Source organism: Chlorocebus sabaeus, chromosome 13 (genome assembly GCF_047675955.1).
Source record: "Chlorocebus sabaeus isolate Y175 chromosome 13, mChlSab1.0.hap1, whole genome shotgun sequence".
Lineage (NCBI taxonomy): Eukaryota > Metazoa > Chordata > Mammalia > Primates > Cercopithecidae > Chlorocebus > Chlorocebus sabaeus.
The window spans coordinates 42,305,620-42,320,876 of NC_132916.1; the positions used below are offsets into that span (position 1 = coordinate 42,305,620).

Genomic DNA, 15,257 nt, shown 5'->3' on the forward strand with positions numbered 1-15,257 from the left:
TGGGAAAACCCTTTTTCCTGTTACTGTAAAGATGGTTGTAATACACAGGAAAAACGGGATGGCCACAGATTAAAACACATTTTTCTGTTGACAGTTAATGTTGAAAGACGCATAAAAAGACACGCTGAAGATTTGGGGAAGCAAATAGTAGAACACTGATGCTTTGCCATATTGGGATGAAAATATGGATGCATCCAGCATGCCTCCCTCAGACAGGCCTGTATTATGGAGCTAATGGAGTGAGTGGGAATGTCTCATTTGTGGGAAGAGATGTCTGGTTCTTCACTCTTGCCTCTTATTGAAACTTTCTTTCTTTAGCCATAATAAAAGGAGGATTTGGTTCTGACTAATGGAATGAGCAGATAAATATGAGGAAATTATGGCTGGTGCTTACTTCATGTCCTTTGCTCAAAAATGTCAAAGAATGAGTTCTTCTGAATTAAAACTCTACTCTGCACTTTAAATTCCTCTGTGCTTACCTCTGTTTACCCATCTCTTCTATTATGATTTCTCCCTGACCAGCCAAGTGATTCCATGTCAGTCCCTGCTTCTGAGACAGCAGGGCATTCCCTTTCCTGTGATGACATGCCAACTTCTCAAATTACATCTCTCTCATTATTTAAAAACCAAAGACTCAAAACTATGTTCTCTAGGGAACCTTTTCAGATTGGCTTCATCCACTTTTAAAAACTAAAATTATCCCAACTTCCAGCACTTTCATATAAATTTATTTGACGACATGGTTATTGTTATATTCTCTGTTTAGTTTAATTTATTTATGTTTCGTGCTCCCTCTAAGCTTCCTGGAGGCAGGGCCAAGCATTCCTTTCTCATAACCTGCACCCAGCAGGCCTTGGCAAATGCTACGGACTGATTTGTTTCTCTGTGGCTAATCCCAAAACCCACAGAGTTTGCACATAATAAATGAATAAACATTGCTGGTAACTTGGCTACCAAAGAGTTTAATCAAATTCACAAAAGGAATAGACTTTAGGATCAAAGATACAAATTCCAAGAGTTGATGTGCACAGATCAGTATCTTCTAAAAGTAAGTCTGAATTGTGGAGTAGAAGAAAACATAAATCTCATTATGTTAGCCTGAGTCCTGTAGAAGACAGAGGCTTGTATGTTCTACTTTATTAAGGCATACAATCACAAGGAGCAGGATTGAGGAAGGCAAAGAGGGAGACACAGCACAAGGGTACAGGGTACACACTGAGAACCTTGTGAGTCAGGGCCATATTCAGAGCCTGTATAAATGACTGCTTCACAGTGCACTCTGTGTGGAGGAGAAAGAAGGAAGAATGTATATCTGCTAGAGTTTCCTACTGGTCAGGTGCAGTAATTCCCCTGCACGTTCCAGTTGCTCATGAGTGGGCGCGAAACAGGTTCCTGTAGGATCTGGTCCTCTGTATCAACCGAGAATCCCCAGGAAAGAAGGCATGAGATACATAGCCTGGGCATCGGACACAGGGCTCCTGGGTTGTGCCCACATAATGTTGGTTATAGTCTATGCAGAGTTGGTCATGGCAGCAACCACTGGAGCTGGAGTAAGTGGCCAGAGACACTGGAGATAGGTGAGATCAAAAGGATGAATATGAAAGGGAGCATAAGAAGTGTCATACACATGTGTCAATCATTGTATCCTTATTTTACATGAAGAAGCCCAAACCCAGAGTGAGAGAGATACACAATCATGGAGCTTAATTAGTAGAACTCATGGAGCCAGGGGCTTCCAGCTCTCTATCTGGTGCCTTTTCAGTTTTCTATGTTACTTCTGTAAACATAGAACATACAGTATCCAAGAGCATCTGTGACCGCTCCTCTCACACCAGTCTCAAAAATCTCCTACACTTAGTGCCTCAATGACCCAGTAAAACATTATGTTTAAAGCACTTCCTTGCGTCTTACTTCGTTTCTCTTACCTAATTCGGAAAACAAAATGGATACCACGGAGCCAAAGAACAGATTCAAGTCCATGAATGCAAAACGTGAGGCAAAGAAACCCCAATTAATGATAAATCTCTGAAGGTGTATATTTTCTTTTTGCCTAATAATCTTCTTACATATAAGCCTAATTAACGCTTGAATGTGATTTTAAAAAAAAAAAGCAAAACAAAAAACAAAAAAACAAAAAAAAGCAAACATAACCTTTCAGCAGGTCGGGCGCGGTGGCTCACGCCTGTAATCCCAGCACTTTGGGAGGCCAAGGCGGGCAGATCACGAGGTCAGGAGATCGTGACCATCCTGGCTAACACGGTGAAACCCCGTCTCTACTAAAAAAAAATACAAACAAACTAGCCCAGCGAGGTGGCGGACGCCTGTAGTCCCAGCTACTCGGGAGGCTGAGGCAGGAGAATGACGTAAACCCGGGAGGCGGAGCTTGCAGTGAGCTGAGATGGCACCACCGCACTCCGGCCTGGGCGACAGAGTGAGACTCTGTATCGAAAAACAAAACAAAACAAAAAACCTTTCAGCAAAGAGCTTATAGAAGTCAATGGCCTAACTTCTGCAAACAAGAATCTTGTCAAAGAACGTGGTAGAACACGCTTCTCCCACGTTCAAGGGGCATTGATTTTAGTCCAGGCAATATACTTAAGTGTTCGTTATGTATGCATGTTTGAATTCATATGCTGACTCAGATCTGACATGACTTGCCTGAGAATAGTTATCAGAATGAAGATGTCGCCACAGAAAGGTTGATGTGCTGTAATTCAAGATGATAACATAATTGTTTCACGTTTGTGGCAAAGAATTACAAAGCAATATGATTATGTAACACTATGTTGAAATTCTTCATACCTTTTAAAAGAATGTATTCTTATAACTAAGAGAAGAAAACAAGATTCAGTTTATGCTTTATTTTAAATCTTACTATTTTGAATATCTAATTTTTAACACAAGTTTACTCTCAAAATTCTAAAGTCTATTTCTTTAACAGAACAAAGTGCCAGTGGTAATGGTTATGCCAGTCTTTATGAATACAAGCTCTATTATAACAGGTATTCAGCTTCCAGCAGCACTATTTTTCTTGAGACTCATGCATTTTTCATTGTCTAGTCATTCTGAGTTTAAAGTTGATAGGATGTCCTTTTAAATGCATAAACAAAGAAGATGAAAATGTGTATCATAGTCTCCTTTCTATTTCTGCCACTAAAATTATAGAAACTATGTATCTTATGTTAGAATGCATCTGGTGTGTTATTCCATATACTACATGAATAACCTACAGCTCGCTGTGCAAAATTCCAACCGGCACCATATTTAGCATCATTTTTGCAAGATAGCACCTTACCAGGCTTGCTCTGAAAAGCACCAGAAAATAGCTTATTAATCTCAATGTCTAACTGGCAGATGGAATACAGTGAAAAACAACATGATTTTTGTCTTTCAGAACTAGTAGTTTTTCAAGGTAAGATAAGCAACCATCTTTCAAATCTTCTAAGACTTTGCCATTTTCATTTACAGATATTTGTTTACTCATAAATTTGTTCACTCTTTCATCCTGTGTTTATTGAGCATCTGTTTTATTTCTGTCCAGCAGTCCTCAAGGCACTAGAAACAGAAAACAATAAAATATATTCCCTTATTTTCAGGAGCTTATGAGCTACAGAATATGGTGAGTGCAAATAGTGATAAGGAAATGCAGGTGAGGACACTTGCCTCACCCTTGGGAGCAGGGAGTGGCTAAACAGAGGGTCTCTGAAGAAAACATTGTCATAAGGCCATGAGGAGTTAAGTGAAAGAATCACAGATCTACTGTAGCAGTTATCTAAGGAAAAAATATTTAGAAGGGATAGGGCAACACTAAATGAACCAAAGAGATCCCAAGGCAGAGAGAGCAGGGAGAACATTTTTGTACAACACATCACCAAATGGATTTGTCCTGTGCTAATAGAGAACAAAAGAGAATTTGATCAGGGCAAGATGGCAGGGCAGGGGGCATAGTTAGCAGAGTGTCAACATTTAGGCATTTGGGTTTATTTCTATTTTTATTTACTTATTTATTTGGTGACTCTAGGAACTAGCTCAGATATGCAGCCTGCAATAGCTACAATATCTAGCTCCCTGCAGTAGGAAAAAGACTCATGAACTAATCTGATAAAAGATTCCTTTCACTCCTTCCTGTTTTACATGTCGTGCTCATTAGCATGACCAATAAAACCATAATTTGTATTCTCCATCAAATCACACCAGCAGCAGCTAAATGACATGATCACTAATTAAAAGCAGAAATTGAATACAGCAGCCTTGATGTTTTGTTTGACTGAAGAAACACGAATAGATTTGTATTGACCTCTTGTTGAAAGGCACACATTACAGATATCTTGATGCAAGAGTTTTCATCAGAAGGTCAGTCCCAGACTTGTTTTTGTCTTTACTGCCTCTAGAATATTTCTGGAAACCAACCACTTAGGTTGCTAAGTATAAGTTCTTGCACTCTATGAAGGCACAGAGTATATTTTTGCCACCAAAATAGTAGTATAGCATAGTAATTAAAAAGTTGAGATTTGGAACCACATAACCTAGTTTGCATCCAAACTCTTCCCCTTATTAGCTCTGTGACCTTGGGCTGCTTGTTTAACTTCTCTAAGCATCAGTTAACTTATCTATAAAATCAAACAGTATCAATAGCTGCCTTATAAGGTTATTATGAGGATTAACTAAGATAGTATGTGTAAGTCTAAGCCCATGGCTTGGCACATAGTAAGAACTTACTAAATATGAATTATTATTGTTGTTTTAGCTTAATTGGCTCCATTTTATACCAAGTTATTTGAGGACCTAGCTCCAAAATCTTAGTTTAGTAGCTCTCCAGTGACAAGGACTGTGTCTTGTTCATCTTTACATGTAGAGTGTATGGCATATAGAATGCTATTTTATACTATGTTGGCGCATATACATAAGAAAGACTAAAATTGTATTCTCTTATATAAGTAATCTGTCATTTATTTGTGGTGTGATTTTGTTCAGGAAAGGCATAGCATATTGCCAAAGTTTTGAACACTATAGTTGTAATTTATAGAGCTGCAGGAATCCATGTCATAGCAATAGTTTTCACCCTTCTTGTCCCAAGGAGATGCTCTCCATACATAGCATTCTCCAGGAGACATACTCAGCATCAAGAACAACTCTTATATATTAGTTGTAACTCTAGTAATATTTCTTCCATTTGGGAATGTAAGTTATTATGCAAATAGTCAAGAATGATCCAGTGATAGGACAAGCTAAATTAATTTTTAAATCATTTTAAACATTATTATTTTAACTATCATTGATATTGTTACATGGTGACTATATCAAATTCCTTCCATGAATTTTTTGAATTCTTCAAAACTCTGCAAAGTCAACACCTTTAATTTCTCACCATTTCCTTTTCACTTAGTCCCTACTAGCTAATCCCCTCCATGAAACTCTCTGTTCTCTTGGTTTTCATGACACCAGTGCTACTCTGTTCCTCTCCACTCAACCAAAACTCTTAAAGGATGACAGTGACTACAAATTATGTCTTGTCAGTCTTCATTCTCTCTACCCTCTAAGCAACATCAAGTATTACAACTATTCAATCCATGAATGTCTCTTTTCTTTTGGTTTCCTTAACACCAAAACTCTCTTGCTCTTCCTCTTTGCCTTCTAACCACTTCCGACTCCAGTGATGTGCTTCTTCTCCCTCATACACCTCCAACCTTGGGATTCCCCAAAGATATTTCCCAAGGCTCTCTTACTTTCTCTCCTACTCTCCCTTTCTTGGGGATATTATCCATTTCCGGTATTTTCACCATCACTTTTATGAGTATAACCTCTGCATATTTATCTCCTGGTTGACCTCCATATCCCACTCCGATCCCATGCTACTAATGCTGCTGGATCATTTGGAAGTTCATCTGGCATCTCAAGTTCACTATACCTAAAATATGTATTGTTTCTCCACTAAAACCAGCTCCTTATCATTATTTTTGTCAGTAGATATTATACTTATCTTAGGCAGTCTTAGAAACCTTTAATTTTTTATAAGAGGTAGGGTCTTGCTCTGTAGTCCAGGCTTGAGTACAATGGTGTAATCATGGCTCACTTGCACACTTGACCTCCCAAGCCCAAGCAGTCCTCCTGCCTCAACCTCCCAAGGAGCTGGGACTACAGGCACGTGCCATCACACCTGGATAATTTTTTAAATTTTTTGTAGAAATGAAGACTCACTATGTTGCCCAGGCTGGTCTTAAACTCCTGGATTCAAGTGATCCTCCCACCTTAGCCTCCCAGAGTGTTGGGATTATAGGTGTGAACCACTGCACCCAGCCTTTAAAATCATTTGAGTTAATTCTGGTACTCCTTTTTAACTCTACCTTTCTTTCTTTCTTTTATTAATCACCCCCTTTATTCCAACAAACTGTTTCGTGTTGCCTAGGCTGCTTCTGCACTGTCTACTTTTCTACTTCCTTTCAATGGTACTGCCTGGCTGTAGATACAGTGAAGAACATAGTACAAGCATCACAGTCCAGCTGAGGCAAGAAGTGTAAAGGCATTAGTTTCAATACAATGAGATAGAAGTAACAAAGAGATGCATCCCAGGGAAGAGAAGACAGGTAACACTTCTCAAAGGGAGTGGCATAGAAGCCAAATCTTGAAAGATGCGTAAGAGTCACACTGGCAAAGGCACAATGAACATTTTGGAAATAATAACACATGCAAGGGACTGCAGGCACAGAAGACCATGACTCACTGCTGAAGTGCAAGTAGCTCTGTAAGGCTGAAAATGCGTCATGGAGGAGTAATACAGGGAAACGGAGGGTCATGTTCCAGAGGTGGTGGGAATAGAGGGAGAGTGTTTAGGACATGATTTCAGTTATTTGTTGGCCATGTAACAAGTCATTGTACATCTGCATGCCCTAAAACAGCCTCATGTATTATTTCTCGCAGTTCTTCAATTAGGCAGCAATCTTTCGGGGTGGTTCATCTCTGCTCCATGGTGGCATATGTTGGCATGGTTTGACTGGGGCAGGAGAATCCAGAAGCCTCACTCACATGTCAGGACAGTGATGGCTGGCTGGATTTCTCTTTTTTTCACATGGTCTCTCAAAACTGAAGTACACGGAAGCTATATTTTATGAGGGCAGAAAATGGAAGTTGTAGAGCTTTATAAGACTTAGGCCCAGAAGTCACATGACATCCCTTCCCCCATGTTCTGTTGGTCAGAGGAAGTCCCAAGACCAGCTCAGCTTCCAGAAAAGGAGAAAGAGACCCCTGCCTCCCTTTGGGCAGAGCAGCAGGAATGTAAAGGCTATGTCGGCAGGCATCTTTGCAGATGTTCAATACAGACCTTATAGATCTCTGCATTCTGTAGGGAACTATTGTAAGATTTTTAAGCAGCATACTGACATTTTAAACATGGATGTTTAAAAGTATGTATTTGGCTTCTTTATAGAGATTGAATTCAGAGGTCAGGAGCCGGTACCTGGAAATAGGTTAACCTCAGAAAATTCTTCTCTGCATGCCCACATGCCTTGCCACAGTTTTTCCTCCTCTTGGAAGCAGATGGAATGAACAAAATATAGCTGATGTTTTTTCTTTTTTAAAGCAAAATACAACCAAAGTACTGCCCAGGACTCTGTGCTCATTCCAGAAAATTGGACTCACATCTGTTATGGGGGACTAAATATGTAACACCGCAAATCCTTTGCCTAAAGCTTTTTGTTTAGAAATAATGCTGCATTACAAACTAGAGTGATATAGTTAACAATAATGTATTGTATATTCCAAAAGAGCTAGAAGAGAAGATTTTGAATGTGCTCACCACAAAGAAATGATAAATTTTTGATCTGACAATTGTTCTGCTTTGATTATTATACAATGTGAACATGTATCGAAACACAAGACTGTATTGCATAAGTATGTACCATTATTATGTCAATTAAAAATAAAATAAAACTTTTATTGAAAGAAATACTACTGCTTGCTTCTATCATATTACTCTTTCTATAAATAAACCAGACAAGTCAGATGCGACTTTCAGGGAGTGCAGAAATCTGCTTTGTATTTCCAGGGGCTTTTTCTGTGTAAAAGCATGTGGGTGTATGTGACCATAAAGGTTGTGAGGGCATTTTATTTGTATGCAAAATGAACGCCTTGAACCTTGCCTGTAGTCCCCGCTACAGAGGTCTATAGGGGCAGTGCCTATGAAAAAGCCACAAAAAAATTGGCATTATTTGAAAGGTTGTATTACATCATCACAGTACTGAATCTCCTTCATGAATAGCAGTTTTAGTGTGTAGGCAATTGTAACTTGAGCAGAAGAGAGCAGACACCTAATGCTCATCAAAGCTTCCTAGAGCAAACTGAGTTCTAGAGTCTGGGAATGGACAGCAGATGGTCCTTCTGGTTTTCAGGGATATGTATAGTGTATAGCCATTTCACACAGGGGTTTCTGGATCTGGGATTTCAATCTATAAAGAAAAGAGTCTCCCTTTATTGGTACAAGAACCTGAGGATGAGGCGGAAATATGGTCCCTCCTAGTCAGTGTTCAGGTACTGTCTCGCCATCACTAAATATTTCATTAATACTATGGTGAGCATCAAGATGATGTTCTTTCCCCACCTACTCCCCACTCCCATTGGCACCGAGAGGTCAGTAGCTAGAAGCCAGGCTCTTTCAGAGAGTTGGTCTCAAATCCCTGTTTTTTTTGCCACTTCCTAGTTACATGACTGTGAGCAAACTCCTTAACCACTCTAAGCTCTGGTTTCCTTCTCTGTAAAATCTCAGTAATCATTGCACCTTCCTCAAGGGATTGCTGTGAAGGACTACAGGGAATAATATTTAATTGCACTTAATCCAGTGCATGCTACCAGTGCTCAAAAAATTTTAACTGCTGTTGTTTTAATGGGCTTCCTGCTGACCTTTGCTGTTTTTTTTTCTTTATTTCTCAGGGAGATGTTAATCTCTGTGGCCCTGGGCCAGGTGTTATCCCTCCTTATTTGTGGAATTGGCTTGACTAGCAAGTATCTGTCAGAAGATTTCCATGCCAACACACCAGTCTTCCAGAGTTTCCTCAATTACATTCTTCTCTTCTTGGTCTATACCACCACACTAGCCGTCAGACAAGGTAAGCTCACAAAAATACCAGGAATATAGGTTTTACAAACACCTAAAAAAAGATGAGCCATGACCAGGTAACGTTTTGTCACTTACAGCATAAGTTAAGATCATTGAAAACCCCAGATCTTACTTTTCTATTTTGCAGTAATATAGTAAACAAAATGACTGAATAAATCGCAAAGAAAATTAATCATATGAATTCAGCAAGAAGTGGGAACTGCATGTATAGGCAAAAATGTACAATTTCTCACTCTTTGAATCCCTGTTAACATTACTTCTACCCTCTCATTGGAATTAAATGAGTTTTTCCCTGGAACTTGGAATAGACCTAATGCAGATATTCTAAATAATGCTTGCTCTGAGAAATCCAAGGGAATTGCAGACAAATATATGTTCTGTGGGAAAGTGACACAAGAAAGATACAAATTGTAAACACAGACAACTCTATTAATAACATCACAGAAAAAGAAAAAAAGAACACTACCACGAATGGTCAAATGAGATGTGAAATTATTTTAAACTTGAAATAATTAAAGAAATAAAACAAGTCCTCCAAGAGCCAATGCAAGAAAACCTTTTTTTTAAGAGGCAGTTGCCTTTGAAAAACCTCAGGGTACATCCCTGGAGGGGATGCTTCAGAGTCATGATATGCCACTGAATCCAGTATGCTGTGGTTTGAATGTCACCTCTAAAACTCATGTTAACATGTAATTGCCACTGTGACAATATTAAGAGGTGAGACTATTAAGAAAGATGGTGTGCCTATTACTAGGCCATGAGGGCTTCACCCTCCTGAATGGATTAATGCCATTATCATGCGAGTGGGTTCCAGCTAAATGTGGGTTTGGCCCCCCTCTTGCCCTTTCTTGCTCTTTCATGTGTGCTCTTGTGCCTGTCTGCCATGTGAGGATACTGCAAAAAGGCCCTCACCAGATGTGAGCCCTTTAACCTTGGACTTCCCAGCCTCCAGAACCATAAGAAATAAATCTCTGTTCTTTATAAATTGCACAGTCTCAGGTACTATGGAATATGTTATTCATTATAGCAGCACAAAATGATCTATGACAAGGTGTAAACACTTTTATCTATGGCTCAGAAATAGCCATCAATTTTCCCCAAAATTGTAGCTGTCAACTGTAAAATGTGCATTGAAAAAAATCATTAATACATTTGGAGATAATTATTTACATTAACAATAGATAAGGACACATATATAGCTGTGTACATCAATTTTAATAGTCACACTTTTACGAAACATGTACAAGACTGTTTATCAGTATTTAATTTTTACATTTATTTATTTGGATTACTGTCCAGAATAATAATGCTTAATTATAATGATTTGACCAATCCTGGATTTCATCTCATAGGAGGAATAAATATGAACAAGTTGAGACTGAATTCCAGTTTAATTTTAGATTTGTTTAAAGTATTGTAGAAGCTAATTTTATTTACTTCTCAAAAATTGGTGCTATCAGTGCTTGTTTATTAAAGTTTAACATCAATAGACATCATTATTTTAAAAATAAAATCTCAGGCCACTGAAGTTATTGACATTGAATCTCAGCTATGTTTCCTGAGTGTGATTTGGAAGCTAATAATTTTGAATGATGTAAATGGGTTATCTAAAGTCTCAAAAAAAAAAAAAAAAAAGAGTCAAACTGCATAAAATATTTGAAGAAATTTATTCTGAGCCAAATATGAATGACCGTGGTCCCTGACACAGCCCATAGGAAGACCTGAGAACATGTGCCCAAGGTGATCAGGGTGCAGCTTGCTTTTATATTTAATACATTTTAGGGAGACCTGAGACTTCAATCATTTAAGAAATGCTTTGGTTTACAAACACCACATGTTCTCGCTCAGGTAGGAACTGAACAATGAGATCACTTGGACACAGGGCGGGGAACATCACACACCGGGGCCTGTTGTGGGTTGGGGGGCTGGGGGAAAGATAGCATTAGGGAAAATACCTAATATAAATCATGAGTTGATGGCAAACCAACATGGCACATGTATACCTATGTATCAAACCTGCACATTGTGCACATGTACCCTAGAACTTAAAGTATAATAAAAAATAAAATAAAATAAAAAAAGAAATACATTGGTTTGGTCCAGTAAGGCAGGACAACTCGAAGCAGGGGGCTTCCAGCTTATAGGTAGATTTAAAAATTTTCTGATTGACAATTGGTTGAGTTTCTCGACAGATCTGGGATTAATAGAAAGGAATATCTGGGTTAAGATAAAGGATTGTGGAGACCAAAGTTCTTATTTGCAGAGGAAGCCTTCAGGTAGTAGGCTTCAGAGAGACTAGGTTGTAAAATGTTTCTTATCAGACTTAAAGTCTGTGTTGATGTTAATGCTGGAGAGGTATAATGAGGCATGTTCAATCCCCACTTCCCATCTTGGCCTGAACCAGTCTTTCAGGTTACATTTTAAGAGTGCCCTGACTGAGGAGGAAGTCCATTCAGATGATTGAGGGGGGACTTAGAATTTTATTTTTGGTTTTCAAAAGTTATCCCCATCATTTTACCATTGGTGCCTCAGTCCAGGAACAGACTCCAGGAAGTGAAGAAATAGGGGAGAAATATAATTAGAAATTCACTTATGACAGACTAGAAATGTGTAGCTTGGCCATATAGAACTAAGCAGTTGGACTTAAAAATCACTAGATAGAAGCTTGAATTAATATTTAAAGAATACAATTTTTGGCCGGGCGCGGTGGCTCAAGCCTGTAATCCCAGCACTTTGGGAGGCCGAGACGGGCAGATCACGAGGTCAGGAGATCGAGACCATCCTGGCTAACACGGTGAAACCCCGTCTCTACTAAAAATACAAAAAACTAGCCGGGCGAGGTGGCGGGCGCCTGTAGTCCCAGCTACTCCAGAGGCTGAGGCAGGAGAATGGCGTGAACCCGGGAGGCGGAGCTTGCAGTGAGCTGAGATCCGGCCACTGCACTCCAGCCCGGGCTACAGAGCAAGACTCCGTCTCAAAAAAAAAAAAAAAAAAAAAAAAAAGAATACAATTTTTTAGCCCAGTATAAGGAGTATAATTAAGAATAAGAAGATTAAATTAAGAATAATTTTTGTAACACTTGAATATTACCCCCCAAGAATCCCATGAAATTGAAGAATTTCTCTTCCCTAGTCATTTTTAGAACCAAACAAACTCTACTGCGAGATGGTACATTGTGTTTAGTCATTGAGTTCTTGTACCTCTCACTTTTCAGGAATCCAAGGATTTAACAAAAATTTGAATCAGGAACAAAAAAAAAAGTTAAGCCATTCTAAAGGGCAGGGAGAATTATTTCAACCATACCAATAATTTATGGGTAGAGGCTAAAAAACTTAGAAGATGAAATGTAGTAAAATGCCTAGAGTTAATAATTACAGTACCATCTATTGAGCCTCTATAATGTGCCAGCCACTGTGTATGTAAGTTATCCTTTTTATTCCATCAATCCAAGGAAATAGGTATGATTATCCAAAATTTTATAAATGAGAAAACCAAGGTTCTGACAGCCCAGGAAACTGCTTGAGGATATAGGAGAGCAAAGAGTAGAGGCCCACCATCCAAGGCAGGGCTGTGAGGACAGTGTGGCTTCAGGGCCACTCTGCCTCTCCTTGTGAGGTGCAGGGAAGGCAGGAGGAGGGAGCAGAGACCCTTCTGAACAAAAGGAGAGGTTTTTTTTTTTTCCTTTGAATTTCAATACCCTGAATAGGAAACCAGCCCTCTGTGTAAGATGTAGTGAGATACCACAGTACGGTCAGGAGGATTGTTTTAGTCAGGGTTCTCTACAACCACAGGACTAATAGGATAGATGTATATATGAAAGGGAGTTTATTAAGGAGTATTGACTCAGGATCACAAGGTGAAGTCTCACAATAGGCTGTCTGCAAGCTGAGGAGCAAGGAAGCCAGTCCGAGTCCCCAAACCTCAAAAGTAGGGAAGCTGACAGTGCAGCCTTCAGTCTGTGGCCGAAGTGCCCAAAGCCCCTGGCAAATCACTGGTATAAGTCCAAGAATCCAAAAGCTGAAGAACTTGAAGTCCGATGTTTGAGGGCGGGGAGCATCCAGTGTAGGAGAAAGATGGAGGCCAGAAAACTCAGCAGTCTAGTCCTTTCACATTCCTCTGCCTGCTTTTATCCCAGCCATGCTGGCAGCTGATTAGATGATGCCCACCCAGATTGAGGGTGGATCTGAGTCTCCCAGTTTACTTATTCAAATGTTAGTCTCCTTTGGCAACACCCTCACAGACACACCCAGGAACAATACTTTTCATCCTTCAATCCAAGTTGAGACTCAATATTAACCATCACAAGGATGTCATAGACGATTTAGGGAGAGAGTTGGAGGTGGACAGGCAAGAAAGACCAATGGAAAGAGGCTAAGGACCAGGAGCAGCAAGGAATTTGGAGGCTCTTTAGAAAGAAAAGGCTGAAGAGGGCTAAGGAAATTCTGACTGCCGATACCAGTCTGTGATGGAGATAATCAATTTCTGAAATACCCTCTGGAGATTTTTACCATCGCCTCAGATCATCACTGAGTTTGCTGGCGTGTCTTCATTTGGGTGTTTCCTCAGAATGATTATTTGTTTTAAGCTTCATCTTTAAAAGTTTTAATAGGCTGGCATTAAGCCAACATCTGGAAATGAACATAATAATTACATTAATTTTCCATAGGCTGATTCAATACTATGTTCTGAAGATATACTAATCTTTCTAGTCAGGCACCTGAAAATTTGGGAAAGAATGAACAACAAAGAGGGAAGGATGGAAAGTGTGGTGTGTGCAAGGGAGAGTCTCTCATAGTCACCAAGTTCTCCTTTCTCACCACTCCCTGAAACCTGCAGGTTAGGTCTCAGCCACGTGTTGCCACTCTGGGCCACATAACAGCATGAAGTTAGACTCAGAAATACATTTTTAAACAAATCTTTCTTTATAGTTTTAATCATATATCTTCTAAAATTTAATGACTGTCACATTTAAAACAATGTGCTAAATGTAAGAAACCTTTCAAGAGCATTAAGGGTGAGGTTACTATGAAAGCCTTGCTTAAATTTGACTTCAAAGTTAAACTGAATTTTCCCTATCAAAATTTCATTGGACTCATGATCAAAGACTCTGAAGCAGCAGGCTCCAGTATAAGTTCCAAAATGAATTGGAGTTGAGTTTGCCCTTGATTATTAATTGATTCCTACAAAAATTTGGGTACCATCTTCCTTACAAAATATCATATCCGATTGAGCAAATTTTAAGTCTAGCCCTCTTTATAGTTGGAGCTAGGTGTTCTTCCAGATGGTTCTACAATTTTTAAAAAATGTTTACTGTTCAAAACAAAGATCTTCAGAAATACAACTTTGTAGAAAGAAATGTACTTCACCAAAGTAGTTTTGTTGTCATGAAGTTTGAGAATTTAGGGAAAATAGAGATAACTGTTACATTAATAGCTTAATTGTAACCACTTTGAGAAGTTAGTTAGGAAATTAAAATGTACCCACTGAAATAAAGCCTGAAATCCAAACAACTCATACAAAGTGGGCCTTTAGGAATAGGACTAAGAAAGTATAGTGAAGCTTCCAAAAACAAATGCATTTGCCTAGGAAACTCTCAAAAGATGACTTCTCCTTATATCTACTCTCTTCTTAAAATTCCATGTAATTACAGCTGAAATCAGGAAGCAGAGGAACAAAATGCCAAGACTATGAATCAGAGGTGAGGACAGACTGGGGTCCAATGAAGAAGACCACCAGTTCTTGCTTTTGTGATATAAGAGCAAGAAATGTGCCAGGCTTTTAAAGACAAAGGTGAAAATAGGATACAGTTCCTATCAAGAAAACATGTATCAGCTAACTTTTTGCCCATAAGCTTCTCTTGTCTGTGATGACAAAAATCATGCTGCTTCCCAGAGCTACCTTTAAGTTTTCAAATAATAGATACCCATGGTTCCTCTTTTAGCAGTTTTTAATCTTCTGAGTGTATATCAATCGTAAAAACTTTAATAAGCAATAATTTCCTCTTCTCTTTCTTCTGCTACCATTTTTCTACATTCTTGTTTCTCTAATTCCTTTTTGTTACACACCAGCAATTTACTCACTGCTGGAAGAGTAAAGGCAGGATGCTGAGGGTAAAAAGAAAACACTTTTAGCCTTTGTTTTCCTCTTC

The 15,257-nt window shown here is 39.0% G+C and overlaps 1 protein-coding gene across 1 annotated transcript in view; it reads left to right on the top strand.

Annotated features, from left to right (window-relative positions):
* SLC35F1 (solute carrier family 35 member F1) overlaps positions 1–15,257 on the top strand; it is a 420,547-nt gene that overhangs the window by 241,674 nt on the left and 163,616 nt on the right. The window contains exon 2 of the mRNA XM_038000977.2: positions 8,923–9,098. Within this exon, the coding sequence (XP_037856905.1) occupies positions 8,923–9,098 (176 nt within the window). The remainder of the gene's footprint in view (positions 1–8,922; positions 9,099–15,257) is intronic.